We start from the raw sequence: 17347 nt of genomic DNA on the forward strand, positions 1-17347 counted from the left end.
CAGCAAATCACACCTGTTTACCACTGAGAAGAACCCCACTAATGAACCCTTTGTCACCACTGCCAATGACTACATGGACACCTAACACACAACTATACACCCTTACATACTGCTCCATATTCTTCCTTGTCATCAGGTGGGGGTCACAGGGCTACAGGCCACACCCACACAGGTGTGCTCTGGCCAGGTCCTATTCAGCTTGTCTGTCAATGCGCTGCTTCACCCGGGCCACAACAGGAATTCAACACTGAACACGGGTTCATGTGTCAATCATCTTTATTCATAGTACAGATTAAATACATTCGTAAGAAGCACTGTGGCAGCTTACGGCCTGTGGATACTACAGGTCATGCTGTGCTGTGTCATCCACATGATTGTAACTTGGTTTATATTATATAAAAAAAACAAATAAAAAAAAAAACATAAGGTACAATGAAATACAAAATAAAATATTATAGATAATATATATATCAAACTGTAGACCTTTGAAATTATAGATGTAAACGTGGACTTTTAGGATAAAGTAACGCACATCCATCACACTTGCCTGTTTACCACCTTTAGCCTGGTGATGAAGACTCAAAACTCTCACCTTTTCTTTATTCACTAATGCTCCTATTCACTGCATTTACCACAGACTGGAGCACATATGTAGAGAATAACCGAATAAATAACATTGTGCTATACTTTGCAAAAGTTTAATACATCATCCCACTACCATGTGGCATAAAGGCCTCCTATAGGAGACAAAAAAATTTGAAGTGTTACGAGATATTCCATAATTATAAAAAAAAAAAGTGCCCAAAAATACCTGATATTAAGCTTTAAGCTTGATTGACGCTTCCATGTTAAATCTATACTATGGACATTTATCCTACTCCATAACCAGGCGTGCAGGTACATTTTGTGGTCTTGACTGATATGCTTGGTAACAGCATGACGTGTTGGAACACGTATAATGCCTGTGTGAAATATGTATTAGGTTGTAATTCTGTCTGGCTTGCTCACAATGCTAAAGCAATAGCCACCAATGCACCACATGCAGTTCTCTCATTTCCGCAGCTTTTGACCAAATCAGTACTAATGTCTTTTCTCTTTCCTATGTTGCAGTAGAAATAGCTGTTGCTCAGCATTTATTAGTTCCAAGTTCAACATGATTAGCTCAGTTTCTATTCAAAATGTCTGAAGTACACCCAAATAAAAAATAAATAAAGGTAGCCTCCAGGTGTGAAAAGTGAAGCCAATGCCGAAGTGGTTTCAGCCTGCATTCTTTCTAATGGCCAGCAGGGGGTATCCACTGTAGTAGCCAAAAGAAGCCGTATTGTATAGAAGTCTGAAAAATTAACCTACTTCTTAGGTCCCAGTCACAGAGACTAGATGGTGACTGCCAGTTGCTAGGGGAAAATGAGCATTCTCTAACTAGCTGCCATTAGTTGCTGAAGTCTGCTAGCTAGGGAAGTGTGGACTTCCTGACCAGTTGGTGGGAAGCTGATTGGTTAAACTGGATGCACAGAGGTATACAGTGCTGTACTGAAGACTTCCTTCCTTGTGATTGCTTTGGTCACTAGCAGACTGCTGTGGTCGCCTAAAATTTATATGGAAGCCGTTGGCGTATCTGCAAACTCACCAGCTACTCGCTAAAGTGAAACTAAACCGCAAATGCAAAATGTTCAGCCTCAAATTAAAAGTTAATCCTTTTGAAACATGTTGGTGTCAGTAGTGAGGCACAACTTTTAAAGGCACGTGTTCTTTGTTTCTGGTTTGTGTTGCACTTTTTACAGTTTCCCCACCACTCAGCAGTTAGTGAGTATTTGTAGACAAGTCGGCGTCTTCCATGCAAACTACAGGCAATCACAAGGAGGTTGGCATACTTGTGACAAGCAAGTTGCTACCATATGAGCATACAGTGTGCTCAGCTTTACAGTTAGAACCCAATTTTTTTGGAACAAACTATGACGGTGACGTCAGAAACTTTGAGTCGACGCTACGAGATTGGACCACTGTGGTTACATCATTTACATACAGTCTATGGAAGAAACAACACACACGGCTGGCGTTTTGGTGGTGCGATGTCAGAGGAAGGTAATCCATAGATTCAACCCAGGAGTATAAAACAAGCTTAAGAGGTGCTGGTAGTGTATTTCATCAACCACATCATCCACATGTTGAAACTGCAGCAGCCAAAGCACTGACGTGTGTGTGGTTTAAAAAAAAAAAAATAAGAGACCGCTGATCCTCCTTTTAACTTAAAGTAAGCAGCCGGGGGGAGAACGTGCAGGAATGACTATAATTACACCTTAAATAAAAAGGTGGATTTGAAGTGATTATATTTGAATACAACCTTTTATATATAGCGTATACTTTCTTGCTCCTCTTTGGAACATGACACTTGATAAATGGCTCTCCTTAGAGAAACGCCATTTCCAAAAGTCCCCTTGAGTTGAGAGAAGACAGATTTATTTTAGTCTTTGTCATTACCATCCATGCATTTTGCCCTGTGGGCACTGTGCACCTTAATGATCTCTCTCCACACACACAGTGTGTTCAGCTGTGGTTTGTCTGATGTTCTCTTGCAGCAAGTGGAGGCAGTCAAGAGAGAGGCTAAAGACTTTCTAATTCCCAAAATGCTATGTGCATGTAAATACTGAGTCGCACTCGCGTTCTAAGTGTTCTAACCTTCAATCCAGAAGAAGGCAGCTAAAGGTGTAGTATTCACATTCACAGGTTATATGACCTTAAAGTGTGCCTTTGCTTGCATTAAGAAGCTGACATTAAGACTGAGGACGGTCTGAGAAGATATGGATGGGAGTTTGTTTTTTTATTTATGCTCTTCTGAGTGTTGTGAGTGAGGACAGTCATTAATGAAGGACACATCACATGTGTTTACACCACCACCCAGCTTGGCCTCAGTGGTCCACCTGAATACTGCACATGGGGGACTGGTCCAAAATCGTCCGGCTCCTCCTCCCCGTCTGAAGCCTCCTCTGTGTCCGTCTCAGCTGACAGTAGGACCTGAAAGAGGGGGATTTTGTTAGCAACCAGTACTTAGAGTAGAATAAAATAGAATAAAACAGCCTTTATTGTCATTATACAGGATGTACAATAAGATTAGAGGGCCACTCGTGTTCAGTGCCATGCAGCAGAAAGTCACACTTTCTAAAATATAAATTAGAACTTCTAAAAATATACAGAAAATAAAACATTATGTATAAAGATATATATGTTGTAAAAAAATAAAATAATTTGCATACATATAATAATGAAGATGGTATTGCACCTGGTGAATGAATAGTGAATGACTATGAATGAATATATGAACAGCACTATGAGCCAAAGACAAAAAACAGACGAGTCATTTTCTGCTGAAGTGTGTTCAGATTTTGTTTCCTAGACAAAAAGCTGGGAAATATCTCAGCTCTGGATTCCCAGGAAAAAATATCCCTGTTTATTTGCAGCTTTGAAGATGCTCCAGAAGCAGCAGGAGGAATTCAGTTCTCTAAGGGGCAGAATTCCATGACTATTAGACATTTACAGCACTACAAAACTTCCATATGCTGCTTTAAAATAGGGTTTGACATGTGGAAAACCTGTTGAAAGGATCATTTTTCATATAAATGAAAAAAGGACAAAAATGTATTTCACAAACTGCCGTGAGAATGCATTAAACATTTTAGTTGTGAAAGCCAAAGTGTTCCCAAACAGGGACTTTGACAATTTTGACAACGGCTAAAGTTAACATCCAGTTTATTTAAGTGCCCCACACATCAGTTTGTGAAGATGAATCAAACACGTGTTCTCCATGACAGCAGTCAGGGTTATTACAGGGAATAGTTCTAAGCCTTTAAGCCAGCAGTTGTGTTTGACCAGCACTCTGATCCGTGTAGCTGATGTGGAAAGCTGCAAACCCACCTTAAACAGAGAGCAAGCAATGTACAAACAGCAGGTGTAACAGTGACGAGCTGGCACACATATTGCCAACATGTTGCAATCCATCTGAGTCAGTCTGTGCTGATGCACAAAACTCATCTCTCTTTGGAACCGGTTGCCAACTGGTTGCATTCTGGTTATATTCCTATATAAAAGCAAAGTGCTGTCCTGCAGCAACAATGTCACTATTTCTGAATTTCTGTTTCAAATCTATGAGGTTCTGGCTGGAATCTGAAAGTAAGTAGTTAATGTGAATTTCTGTGTATGATTGTGGAAATTTATCAGTTACTTACTGTCTTATCACAAACAGATTGCATGAAATTGCCATCTTGACCCTATTTAGCCTCAGACTGAAAGACTGACTCCACATTGATCGCGGTCTTGCACCAGTCGCTTTGAAGATGGCAACTGACTGCAAATGGTTGCAGACCCGATCCCCATCTTCAAAGCAAATGTTACAAAAGGCAACAAGATTGCAAGTTCACCGCACACAGTCGCAGTAATTTCCAACCGCTGTGTTCTCCAGTGTGAAGTGTGTGTTCTTATCAAACACTCCATGTAACCACAGAGAAAAGAAACAAAAGCTTTTCATGAATGAAAGTCAGTCTGTACTGATGTGTAACTCCATTTGAATGTTTAACAAATGAATGAGTGCTTCTTAAATTCTTGTACAACAACCCAATATTACAGTACACCAGCTAATGAAATATTAAGATACTGACATCCTTTAAGCTGAATATAAAAAAAATGTTTGATATTCTCATCATGCGACAGCTGTGATGGTTTCATTTTGGACCTTTTATTAATTTTTCTTTAACCAGGAAGCAAACCCTGAGAATCTCCGTGGCCAAGACAGCAGCAATAACCAAGCAGGATTTTTGATGTTCCAAGAATGAGCGCTCATACGTGCTGGTAGTTCTGCTGTTCTGTATGAATCTTATATTGGTCTGATCACTTTTATAACTTTTAATTTCACTGGCAGCATGACTAACCAACAACAACAGCAGCATTGCTGCTCTAACTCTAGCTACCACCCCGACTAAGACCTCATCAGAGTCAATGCCTGTCTTTCTGCTGTCCTCCTCCACTCCACTCTGCTTTCCATAACATCAGCGTGAGGAAACTAATCCTAAATGTCACTTTTATTCTCGGGATGAAGGCTTGATTTATGTCTGCTTGGCAGACGACCAGGGAAAAGAAAAGCGGAGGGAGGGACAAACACTCATCGCATTGCACACGAGGGTCACGGACCCCGGCAGTCATTCGGCCCGAAGTCTGTGAGTTCAGTCTTTCCTGAGAGGGAAAGAAGAAATATCACAGGCTTCTGTGCCTGGTATGAATTACTGCAAGAAGCCTGTTCCAGTTTTACAGACCAGACAAACCAGCATTCAGCCGTACTCACAAGAAAAGCCGGCTTGTGTGGGCTTCCTCTTCATCAAGTGGCATCCACAATGTTGATAGTTTGATTCCAGTGAGAGACTTTTGCCTTATGTCATTACCCTTTATCCCTTTCCCCTCATTTCTTCTCTATAAGGTCTGCTGAGGTTTTAATTCAGTATGCAAAACCACATGCAAACATTTTCATTAAGGGAGTCTGAAACCACCACAACAAACTATAATCAAACTATAATCGCCCGAGCCAACAGCACTGAGGAAGGCCAGAGAGAAGAGTCTGACTCAGTGTTTCTTGGATTAAATTCATGGGTTTGGTTCCTCATTAGATCAAGTGTGGAGAGACAAAATCTGTCTGTGTATGGGTGTGCACCAAAACAACAGGTGCAGTTCACACCCGGCGAGACGGCGTCGGTACGTTAACGCTCATTTTTACACACCATGAAGGCTTTTCTTCAAAAAGCATTTAACTTTCACGTGTCTGCGTCCGTTCAGGGCAACAGTCCCACTGAGTGTTTGCTGGGAACAGGCTTCTATTTCCTGTTTTAAACAAAACTTAAAAGAATAAAACACTGATGAGTCACTTCCAGAAGGCACACACACACACACACACACACACACACACACACACACACACACACACACACACACACACACACACACACACACACACACACACACACACACACACACACACACACCTGTCAGATTCCTCCAAGGATTTAACTTCACTCAAGGCTGCATAAAATTGAGATTTTAATGTCACATGGACTAAAAATTTAACAAAATAGAAACAACTATTTCAGAACTTAAAGCTGGAAAATGTTTTAAAAGCTTTGATAATAAGTTCTTTTAATTATTTGTTTTAAAAAACTACACAAATGTAACATTATAATATCATCTTGCATATTCTTTTTAACTTGTAAGTTACACCGGTTGGCTTTTACATGTATACAGAAGAAACCTAATGGCTTTATACTCATAAATAAAATAGCATACAGCAACTGGCTGCAGATTCTGACACACATTTACAATGAGAAGGAAGGAAACCCTCTAATTACTGTTAATATTTCATAATATTGGCAGTAATGTGATGAAATTCACATTGTTCTTCTTTGTTGCTGAACTCACTCTCACCTGTGACTCCTCACTGTCCATCCACGGCAGAGACTCGGCCTTCTTCACCGAGCTGTCAGAGGAGTCGTCCAGGCCCTTCATCGTCTTGTACTTCCTCATCATCAGGCTGTCCACCACCCAGAACATGATGGACTACAGAGGGAGACAGAGAGACAAAAATGCATGAAGACAAAGAAAATCGTCTTAACTCGTCTTGTCGTAATGTAAAAATGTAACTTACGTTGACTATGAAGGGCACAATGAGCATGACGAGTGCCAGCTCCAGCTGAGGGTTAGCTATGTAGCTCAGCAACACCTCCTGCAACTGGAACAGAAGATGAAAACATTCAAAAATGAACAATATGTGGAAATAAAGCTGATGACAGCTGCATGTGGGATTTTTTTTTTCAGTGAGGATAAGATTAGATTGAAAGTATTAAATTTATGAAATAAAGGATGCAGCAGACGGTGCTGTGTTTGTCAAAGGGCCCTTCTTTTAAATAAAGGATGATCAGAAGGAGGCAGGGCAGACAAATAAGCTGCATTTTCATTGTGATTGTCCAATTTAATCACAAATATTCAGAATGTCACAAAACAAACTCTCTTTCAACTCAATTCCACGTTTACACTGGGATCAAATAAGAAATCTTTTTTTAACCACTCGCTTGTTTGCAGTCGTGGCCAAAAGTTTGTTTTACAAGCACTTTTCTGCTTTAGGTTTTATTTACATTATTTTTTACATATTTCAATGAAACACTGAAGATCAATCACAAGGATTTCATAAGTTTCAAAACCTTGTATTGGCAAACAAATAAAAACTTTGGGCCACAGCTGTATTCTCTCTCATGTCTGCCTCAGAGACACTTTCGATGATGATTTTGATTCAAAAAACAAACCAAACAAATCCAAATTTGGATGTGAGAGGGAAAAAAATGTAAAAATGTGTTTTTTTCTGTCTTGTCCAGCTAACCTGACCAAGATCAATCTCTGACATTTAAGACTGTCAAAATAGAAAGACCAAAAAAAAAAAAGAATTGTGATTCTTTTAGGATGAGACCATGGTTCGCTCAGTCCCATTGGATTAAGTGCAGTCATAAGACTGGCTGAACCTCGCTCAGGTGAAATGATGAGTGGAAGTGGAAACTGTTTCCTCTGCCTGGATGTATCAAAATGTCATAGGATTAGTGCACGATGAGCTGAAAAGTCTTCTTACCTTGGACCATCCAGGGATCAACAGCACCAGGCTGATCACACCTTTCTCCAGCACCATAATGAGCATGTAGACGCCACATTGGCCCAGCCATGCTGCTGCCTGCGGGGGGTCACCTGGAGGGGGGTGGAGGTTAGACTAAGCTTCTTGTTTATTTGCATTTTATTTGATAACATCAAAGGTTTAAATTTCCATGTTTTTATTCTTATACTCCGATAAAGCAGCTTTCTAAACTAACTATTGTAAAGTCTGGCTACGTTTCCTATAAGCACCCATCAATATAACAGTACATGTGTGACAGAAATAAGGAAAAAGTCCATTTTAAAATGATCCCACTCCTATCAAGCTCCTTATTTCTACCTATTGCTATTCTGAGCCAGTTTCCAAGCTGAAGACTGCATTTAATAATAATCTCAAGAGGGATGAACGTTCTTCCCCTCGTCTCAACCTTTCCAAAATCTCTGTTACACAGGTGTCTCACCACAGCAAACACAAAGGAGGACAGGTCTGTCATTAAGGCAGGAAGGAGGAAGGAAGACTCGGAGCCAGATGGAGAGAGAGCGAAGGAAACAAAGACACAAACAAACACACCTATCTGGAAATGTCAGCGCGCCTGTCAAACAAACGAAGGAATTAAATACAAACCATAGGACAGAAGTAAGATGGATTTAATCAGGCATGTTTCAGTAACAATTTCCATCACACAAGGAAGGAAAAGGAAGGACGTAAAGGAAAAAACAACAGGAGGATGAGAGTGCAGTAACTGTATGAAGCCATTGGGAATGATTTCCAGACTCAACTGCAGCTGGAGATGCTGGCTGTACTCCCCGTTTACCTCTGGTGGGTCTACAGCACTCTCTGCTGGCAAAAACTGCTCCTTCTCCTTAGACCAAATGCAGCCTTCCTTCTCCAGTCCTTGCATTCATAAATACAGTTCCTTGTTCATTTTGGGTGGCTGTGCCTCAGAAGGTAGAGCAGGTCACCTACTAATCGGAAGCTTGGTGATTCAGTCCCTGGCTGCTCCAGTCTGCATGCCAAAGTACCCATGGGCAAGATATTGAACCGATAGTTGCTCCAGATGTGTTCACTGGAGTGCGACTGTGTGTGCGAATAGAAAGCACTTAGATGTAGAAAGTGCCTGTACGAATGTGTGTGTGTGTGTGTGTGTGTGAATGAGACATGCCGTATAAGCGCTTTGAGTGCTCACGTAGAAAAGCACGATATAAGATCCAGTCCATTTAGCATTTTGTTTAAATAAATGAGAAGAAAATGGAAAAAACTAAAAGTAAATCATATGATTTATTTTCACTCACCATATTCTCCAAATATGAGCAAAGTCCACTGCTTGTACTCCACCAACTTGGACACCAACTTCACAGCCAGCCAGATGACCAACATCCCCAGAGTGGCGTCCAGCAGGAAGTTCATCAGGTAGCTTTGGAAAAATATTAAATCAATTTACTGCTGAGACATCCTATCATGGCCTGTCTACTTATAAAGAACTCACAGAGAGCAGGGGTCCTCTTTGGTTAGAGTGGACAGGAAGACATTGGCGAAGTGGATGAAGAGAGCACCGATGGCTTGTTTGGACGTATCGAAAAACCTGGAAAAGGCACAGCAGACAGAGTTGTTTTTATTTCCTGGTTTTGACTGCCACAGATTTTAAGGTCAGGAAACTCAGGAAAGGGAAGATTTTCTAAAAAAAATTGTCATTCATTGTGTTTGATTAACCCGACGGGAATTCCATCATTTTTGGGGTCGCCTTATATTTATTTATGTTTTTGTTGGAACAAAAAAACATAAGTAAATAGGACAAGACAGGGTGGATGTAGCCAAAGAGAAAATAAATAACATTTCTGACCAGATCCTCCACGGTCTTCTGATCCCTACAGGCTCCCGGAACCTCTTTACTGCAAACAAAAAGAAAAAAAATCAATTAATTGACTGTCCCACAAAAAAACAACAACATGAAACACAATTCCTCTGCATTTTTTTCCCCCCGCCCATCCATATCTCTGCGCAGGCAAAGGGGAGAAAGGCTGCAGATAAAACACAGATGATTCATCTTAATGCCACGAAGCCACAAAGCTTCATTTCTGCCCAGCAGGCTGAGAGTAAACAGGCACCAACTGCTCCTTCATCTCACATCCACAAGGTCAGAAACAGAACCGGTTTCCTTCATTACGGATTTCCCCAGAAGTTTGTTGATCTCCTGTGAGTTAGCGTTTACTATAAAGCATGACGAAATACAAGAGGGTCCACAGCACCATGACCATAACTCGTAATTCAAGTCGTTTTTTCTTTTCCTGACAGTTTTCTGGAGCCAAAGCTGCTTCTTTTTTTAAAACATAGTTCTGTTCATTTGGGTTAATTCACTGCATCATGAGTAGCATTTTCTCTAATGGCCACAATATGGAAGATGCATCTGTCAGATAAGATAATGGAGACACATTACATTTAAACTGTATGCAGACCAATCAGGGCTCGGCATAATAATTCATATTTTTTAGATTCCTTAATGCCCTTTCCAACTGCATGTCCCACATTTGAACACACTAAAAAGAAATTACTGAGAGTGACAATTTCTTAATGATATATAATTATATTTCACAATAATGCAAAATAAAACACACAGAATATTTTAACATGAAATTCTTAGTCACAAAAATGAAGAAAATTATATTTTAAGACTACTGACCGGAAATGAGCGACAAATTCCTTTTCCATTACGCTGTATTTATTTGTATGTACACATAGTTTTACATCAGTACTGCATTTTTAATCCATCAGGCCTTTTAAAGCAAAAAATTTCATAGGCGTCATAAAACGTCCAAAATTTTAAAGCACAATATTTTCAGGCAAATCAGAGGTGGCTGAGCAGCTTTCTCAATAATCTATACTTGGATACTTGGTTTGAAGCTGAAAAACAAGCATAAACAGAAGGTGTCAAATTACTTTATGACATACTAAACATCCAGTCGTTATCTGAGTTCTGTGAGCGCAGGCAGTGCAGTGGAAGGAAACTCCCAAAAATAGCTTTGAGGGAGACAGATGAGTGGAGGGGTGCCTGTGACTGTGGCCATGGCTCGAGGTCTAATTATGTCTCACTGCACAGAAATTACATGCAAGTATTAACATATGCATGCAGGTTGACCAAGAATGACACTCAGAGAACAAGAGAGTGGGGAAATGAGAGCGAGAGGAAGGATATTGATTCTTTTTTGCTAATAAGTAACTGAGTGAAGGTTAGAGCTCATTGATCGCTGCCTCTTAAGGCCTGGCCTGATTCTGCTAAACTTCACTGCTGAGGCTTCAGCATGCTGATTAGCTGATGAAATCACCACGCCTGCACCGACCTTTTAAAGTACACAGTGATCATTACAGTAGATCATATGCCAACACTCTAGTGAAATAAGTTTATATCGCTCTGAATCAGCATTTGTACTCGTTATTTCTGTGTGGTATTTGGGCATTTTGCCAAAAAAGGAGAACGAAACACTCCAGTCCTAATGTTTTCCCTGAACATGTGTGCAGACAATTGCATAACAAGATGCCTGGCAGCTGACTAATGTCACAATATTCCAGGGAAATGACTGGGAAATAACTCAAACTGAAGCTTAAATATAACCCAGAATGTCCTACAGGAAATCAAACATTATTTCTGTGTGGCATGTGGTATTAGTTTTTTAAATAATGCCACATTTCACAATATAAGATTTCTGAGAGGCCTTGAGTTTGTTTTTTATCGCAGCTTCTTGACCCAGTGACAGTCACATCTTTCAGCTGCTGCCAAAATAAAAAACAGTGCCAGGGGTGCCAAACGTGGTTAGATGCTCAGCATTTCCCAGGTCAGCTGCCCCAGAATCACAAGTTTCTTAGCAAGTCAACAGCCATTGTTAGGGCTGAGTAAGTAAGCGCTCCGGATCACAAGGAGCATCTTGTTTAGCGGGTAAAACTGCATCAATTTTAAATCATACAGAGACATTATGGTCAGGATAACAGCTTTTTACCCCACAAGAACGCTGAAAAACGTGTGTGTGCTTAGATTTCCAGTCAGCTGGACTACTGTGCTCACTAGAAAAATGGAAAAAAAAACAAAACAAACCTTTAATTTAAATTACCACACAGACCAGATTCTACTGCTTTGCTTTTTTAGTTTTATAAGCGATTTTTTAAAGGTTTAGCATGATCTGGGACTTTAATATGATGATGATGATACTTTATTGATCCCACAATGGGGAAATTAAACACAACACCCATCCAAACGTGGGGAGATAGGTGAACTGTGGCCATGCTGCCCACCTTCTGGAGGCGCTGCCATTATCTCTCTAATTTGGTCAGAAGCTGTAAATCAGCCTGACCCCTCAGCTCACCTGGTCAGTACTGCTCAAACGTTTACCTTTATAGTACAAAGCTGCTGGAAAAACCTACCAAATCATATTAATTAGTATTTAAACCAAACTAAAAATATGTCTTTAAGTAGTCCAATTCCTACTCTTACCATCCATCTTCCTAAACTGCCGTTCATCTCAGTTATCATTTCATTTTATTTCTACACCTTTTAATGGTTTTTACTTATGGTTCTCAGCATTTTTACTGCTCTGTGTTGGCTTAAATTATCTCCTTATTCATTTCTACTTCTCTTCTGGCTGTAACTTGTGGGTTTTAATCACTTTAGCATATCCCAGCTGTTACGGGACAACAGGTGGGGGTACACCCTGGAGAGGTCATAAATCTGTGGCAGGGCGAACACAGAGAGAGAAAACCACTCGCACTCAAACCTACGGCCAATTTTGAGTCACCAGTTAACCTGACCCTAACCTATTCTTCAATGGCGCTGGGAGCCAGGGGTCTTTGGACCTGGAATACAGACAGATCTCACACAGATCATGCAAACTCCAGCGGGCCAGTGGATTCGAACCCATGACCTCACAGCAGGGAGGTCATGGGTTCGAATCCGCTGCACCATCAACTGTAGTAACAAAGCTCAAAATACTAAAAACACTACAAAATAAGCTGATATTCTGGATACAACATACACACAGAAAAGAAATTTATTACGCTCAAGTCTGATATATGCTTGTATTATCCCAGTATGCTGATTGGAGGTATTCTGGTTATTAAGGAGAAACAAAATGAGCTCCTGGCCCTAAAATTATGCTGCTTTGCCAGTAGGCACACATACCAGTGTGTCCCAACTATTTAAGGCTAATTTTATTAAACAACATCCTGAAAGCCCGGTTCGCGCAGGTAAACAAAGCTGTTTTCTTTTTAACTTCTTTCTTTACAAAACCTTATTTACGCCGAAATGAAAAGCGAAATCTTTTACGTTAGGTACTGTTTTACTAAGTTTGCTGTCTGCTATATATTCTTGGAGAAACGCATGGCAACATTAAATTAGCTCATTTTTCAGTGGAATTTGGTGCCGAGCAGCGGAGGCTCACGGAAAACAAACGTCAACAAACAAAACGCCACGTGGACTTCTGGAGCTTTGTGCATTTTCCTTTTCCTCCCTTCTCCCCCTTTATGAACACACACAGTGATACACAAAAACGTGTTTTCAGGGACGTGTCTCCAGGCGGTGATGGTACCGATACTCACACATCAGCGTGCTGAAGGCGACGATAGCCAGGAGTCCCTGGATCAAGACGCCGAACCTGTCCGTCAGAGCTCCGTTGTCGCAGCCGTGAGGATTCGCCTTGCTAATGTCGGACATGTTTGTCACTTCAAACGGGACATTATCCAAGAATCTTTTCACCAACACGACACCGCTGTACCCGTACATGTCCATACTGACACGATGACAAACAAACCCGCACAACCGTCAGAGACAAAAGGAGCGCTTCCTCGGCGGGGAGAGAAGGGCTTAACCCTTTTTTGTTATTGTTCTTACTCGATAAAGACAAACGCACAAATTTTTGTAATTTCCGGCGACCGACTCCAGGTGAAGTTTCCCTTCACCGCCTCCCCCGGCTGATGCTACCTGTTATTATGCTAAAGAAAACAAGTCCATCGATTATCTGACTCGCATCCATGTTTCTGACAACGAAAACACGACCGTGGAGCGGCTCCAAAACTGAAACTCTGGTTTCCGGTAATTCTGTTTCAAAATAAAAGCCGGCTGTTCTTAGCTCAGCCTTAAATCAGACAGACAGACAGACAGACAGACAGATAGACAGATAGACAGACAGATAGACAGACAGACAGACAGACAGACAGACAGACAGACAGACAGACAGATAGATAGATAGATAGATAGATAGATAGATAGATAGATAGATAGATAGTAAACACAGCCGATAACAAAATAGTTTAAAGATGCCCAAAAAACAAAACATGACAAAAACCAGCTCAATTAATTATCACTCAAAAAAAAGCTTAATTAAATTTTTTTTTAGTCATTTGATGAGCAAAGATAAAATGCTATGTAGAAGCTAAATATAAGAAGCTCTATAAAGTAAGATAGCTTAATCAATTCAATAAACCTTTAAAATTTAAAAAAAAGCTTAATAAGTGTATTTAAAGTAGTGAATAAAACTGCTTAGTGTACACAGAGTGTACAAATTGTGCAAAGTATTAACAAACTTATTTCACAATAATTGAAATATGGCCTAATTTGGGCTGTATGTAACCTTAAATATTCATGCAAAGAGAGAACCCATTTTCCCATTTCAAACCAGCTGGCATGCTTATCAGTTATTTTATTTCATTAATAAGAACAACTTACATAGAGAATAATGAAAAGAAAAGAATGACTAAAACAATAAGAAAGATTTGTGGTCAGTTAAATGAGCAATTAGAGGATTAATGAGAGCAGCCATGGACTAAAATATAAATCACTTCGTATGTTGTGTTTTTTGAAACACATTAAAGTTTATAGTTCTTCCTATTTAAAAACCTACTAGTTTTTCATTAAAATATGTTATGGATGGAAAATATGGATGCTCCTGTTAGTGGTCACCACAACAGATCATTTCTCTTCCACCTGCTCATTGCTCTCACTACAGTTCACAGTGTCATCATAGTCCACGGAGACTCCTGCCTGACCTCAGCTGTCAATCACATTTTATTTCTGAGCTTTTCAGCATTCATGGACTTCCATCTGCACAGCTACAATCATAGAGCACAGAATATAAACAATACAATATCACCTTTTTTGTGTTTTAAAATAGTTTTTACATCTTCACATTAAATGCACAAAAATACCTTTTCTGACACCACCCTGAATTATATGTTGCTAATCACCCTTTTTGGAAAACTATTTACAAAAAAGTTGTTTTGTTTTTTTTTTGCTTTGTTTTAAAAAAAAATATTATTAATGTGACTCCTTCCCACCTAGCTGTCTTTTAGTCAGTCATTTTCTTCAGCACGTTTTCTCTTAAGGTTGACGTTTTATTTTGAAGTGAAATTAGTCAAACTTCCTGTTATTGTTCGGTTGAATTAACGCAGCTTTCTCACAGCAGAATTTCTTTAATGTGCGCGATATTGATCCAGTGTGTGTGTGTGTGTGTGTGTGTGTGTGTGTGTGTGTGTGTGTGTGTTTCAGAGCTGTACTCGGTGATGCGTGTGACGGGCAAATCGCTGGCCCACATGAGGATGTAACAAAAGAAATCTTTTGGTAGCTTCCGATAAAATAAAAGGCTTAGACTATTTTATATGAAATATGATATAATAGTATAACTCTATATATTTAACCCTACATTAAATTATACTTACCTGTTGTCCCATGAAGCCCCAGGGCGAACCTAAGACCTCAGGCACATCCCTGAAATATGATTGGCTGCTGCTGTTCCCCTACCGATGCCAAAAAGTATTTTTATTAATATTTTCTTAATTTTTTTATTTTACGTACTTTCAGTATATTTTGATGGAAAGCTTCTGGACAGTTACTTAAATATATTATTACTTGAGGAAAGGGTCTAAATAGTTGAAGTTAATGTTTAATTTTATGTCAGCCCGCTGTGCCAAACCTATTCTGGAAATCCCGGAACCAGCCCTGATCTACGCATAGATTACTGTGCAAACAGGACATAATGGATAAATGCAGTTACTGAAAGGTGGATTGCAGGCACATTACTGTGAGTTCCATATAAGTCATGATGGATACATAAGAGCAGGTTTAAAACTGAGGAGAGTGACATTAGCCTTCAGCAGAAGTCCTTAATTAACTTTAGACTGAGCTGTTTCTCCAATACAAACTGTATTCTGTAGTAATGCAGTAACATTCACTGTCACTAACAGACTTTTTATTCTATCCATCAGGTTCATGTTTAGCCAAAAACTCCTGCAGTTGTGGCTGATTGGAAGCAACTATAACCTCAACATAATCAGCTATAAAATCAATCAGTTTAGTTTACAACAAAACCATCATACAAACCCAGACTGTTTATGGAAAGCCTTAAAAATGAGTTGGCTGATGGACCCCCACTTTAAGAATCATTTAACAGTGCAGCCCACCCCCGCCTGAAATATGACTGCTCCCCCACCCCTCATTCCACTGGACTAGAGTACTGCTATTCTTTCAGTGAAGGATAAAAGCACAAATAGAAACTATCTGTTTTTTCTCAACATTATTTTGGATGCAAACATTGCACTTGGTACTCCATACTATTTATTTTAAAATGTTAGTGCACTCTGCCTCTCGCCCAGTGTCCAGCCACCCCGCGACCCTGAACAGGATAAGCAGAAGAAAATGGATGGATGGATGGATGGATAGTTTCTTACTATGTTGCAGATAAACTACTTTGGCTGTTCCCTTATTCACGAGTGGCCACCACAGCAGATAGCTCTGCATATTTGCTTTGGCAGATTTTTATGCCGGATGTTCTTCCTGACGCAAATGCCAAATCAAGCTACCCAGCAAGACATAAGTGTCGTTAGCTGCAGGTAAAGGGATCCAAATGCAGACTCACAACCAGGCAGATGTAACATAAGGCAAACCATAAGTCCACAAATAGAGGACACAAACTGTAAGCCTTAATAAACAGGAAGTGAAGACACAGGGATAATAAGACAGAGGGGACCATCACAGTGAATGTTTAAAAACATCAGTGCAATGATCCTATTGTATATGATTTCACTGTGTCTTTTGTCCCATCTCCCTCTGTCCACCCCCAGCTGGCGGCAGCAGATGACTGCCCCTCCCTGAGCCTGGTTCTGCTGCAGGTTTCTTCCTGTTAAAGGGAGTTTTTCCTTCCCACTGTCACCAAGTGCTGCTCATAGCGAGTCATTTTAATTGTTCTATTATCTGTAATCATTGTATGGTCTTCACCTTACAGTGTAAAGCGCCTTGGAGCGACTGTTTGTTATGATCTGGTGCTATAGAAATAAAAATCAATTTAACTGAATTGAATGACTGAAAAGTGCCATTCTACACACGAGTGTGTTCACTTTAATTACTTTAAATATACAGCTTGTGCGCTGTTGGGATACTGAAGTAGGATTATAACTTTTACTTGAATAAAGGGTCTTTTTTTTTCACTTTTTAAGTATTTTTACACTTTCAAAACAATCATCCAGCACAAAGTTATCTGTGTTTAAATGTGTGAGCAGCGCTTCTTTTCATGTAACAGGGTGCAGGGAAGCGCATGAGCCGGAAAATTGCGCCCATGTGTTTTTATTTACAATAATTATGATTTCCTGTGCGCCTTGTTTTTGGTCCCACCTGCGCCTCCCCACTTAGAAAGTCCTGGAAACGCCCCC

General features: G+C 40.1%; 2 protein-coding genes across 3 annotated transcripts in view; one reads left to right on the forward strand and one right to left on the reverse strand.

Moving 5' to 3' along the window:
- Nucleotides 1-269: 269 nt before the first annotated feature.
- Nucleotides 270-13717, reverse strand: tmem110l (transmembrane protein 110, like). 2 transcript variants are annotated; one of them, XM_030720130.1, is made up of 8 exons: nucleotides 13247-13717; nucleotides 9507-9555; nucleotides 9153-9248; nucleotides 8959-9080; nucleotides 7649-7761; nucleotides 6677-6760; nucleotides 6457-6588; nucleotides 270-3012 (listed from the first exon to the last, which is right to left on the reverse strand). In XM_030720130.1, the coding sequence occupies exons 1-8, from the start codon at nucleotides 13434-13436 to the stop codon at nucleotides 2884-2886; spliced, it is 915 nt and encodes a 304-aa protein (XP_030575990.1). In that variant the 5' UTR covers nucleotides 13437-13717; the 3' UTR covers nucleotides 270-2883. The 2 variants fall into 2 exon arrangements, with proteins under 2 accessions (XP_030575990.1, XP_030575989.1); XM_030720129.1 differs by having other exon boundaries at nucleotides 6451-6588.
- Nucleotides 9708-17347, forward strand: part of sfmbt2 (Scm like with four mbt domains 2) — a 69041-nt gene continuing 61401 nt past the window's right edge. Inside the window, exon 1 of the mRNA XM_030720127.1 lies at nucleotides 9708-9800. The gene's annotated coding sequence lies outside the window, so the exon portion shown is untranslated. The remainder of the gene's footprint in view (nucleotides 9801-17347) is intronic.

The sequence above is a fragment of the Archocentrus centrarchus genome, chromosome 23 (assembly GCF_007364275.1).
Source record: "Archocentrus centrarchus isolate MPI-CPG fArcCen1 chromosome 23, fArcCen1, whole genome shotgun sequence".
Lineage (NCBI taxonomy): Eukaryota > Metazoa > Chordata > Actinopteri > Cichliformes > Cichlidae > Archocentrus > Archocentrus centrarchus.

Bases quoted from the DNA above. Each gene is read 5' to 3' on its own strand.
- tmem110l (XM_030720129.1), bottom strand. From the start codon at position 13,436: ATGGACATGTACGGGTACAGCGGTGTCGTGTTGGTGAAAAGATTCTTG. The intron at 9,556-13,246 runs GTGAGTATCGGT...TTTTGTTTGCAG, and splicing joins CGCCTTCAGCACGCTGATGT to TAAAGAGGTTCCGGGAGCCT. The intron at 9,081-9,152 runs GTGAGTTCTTTA...ATTTTTCCAAAG, and splicing joins AAAGAGGACCCCTGCTCTCT to CTACCTGATGAACTTCCTGC.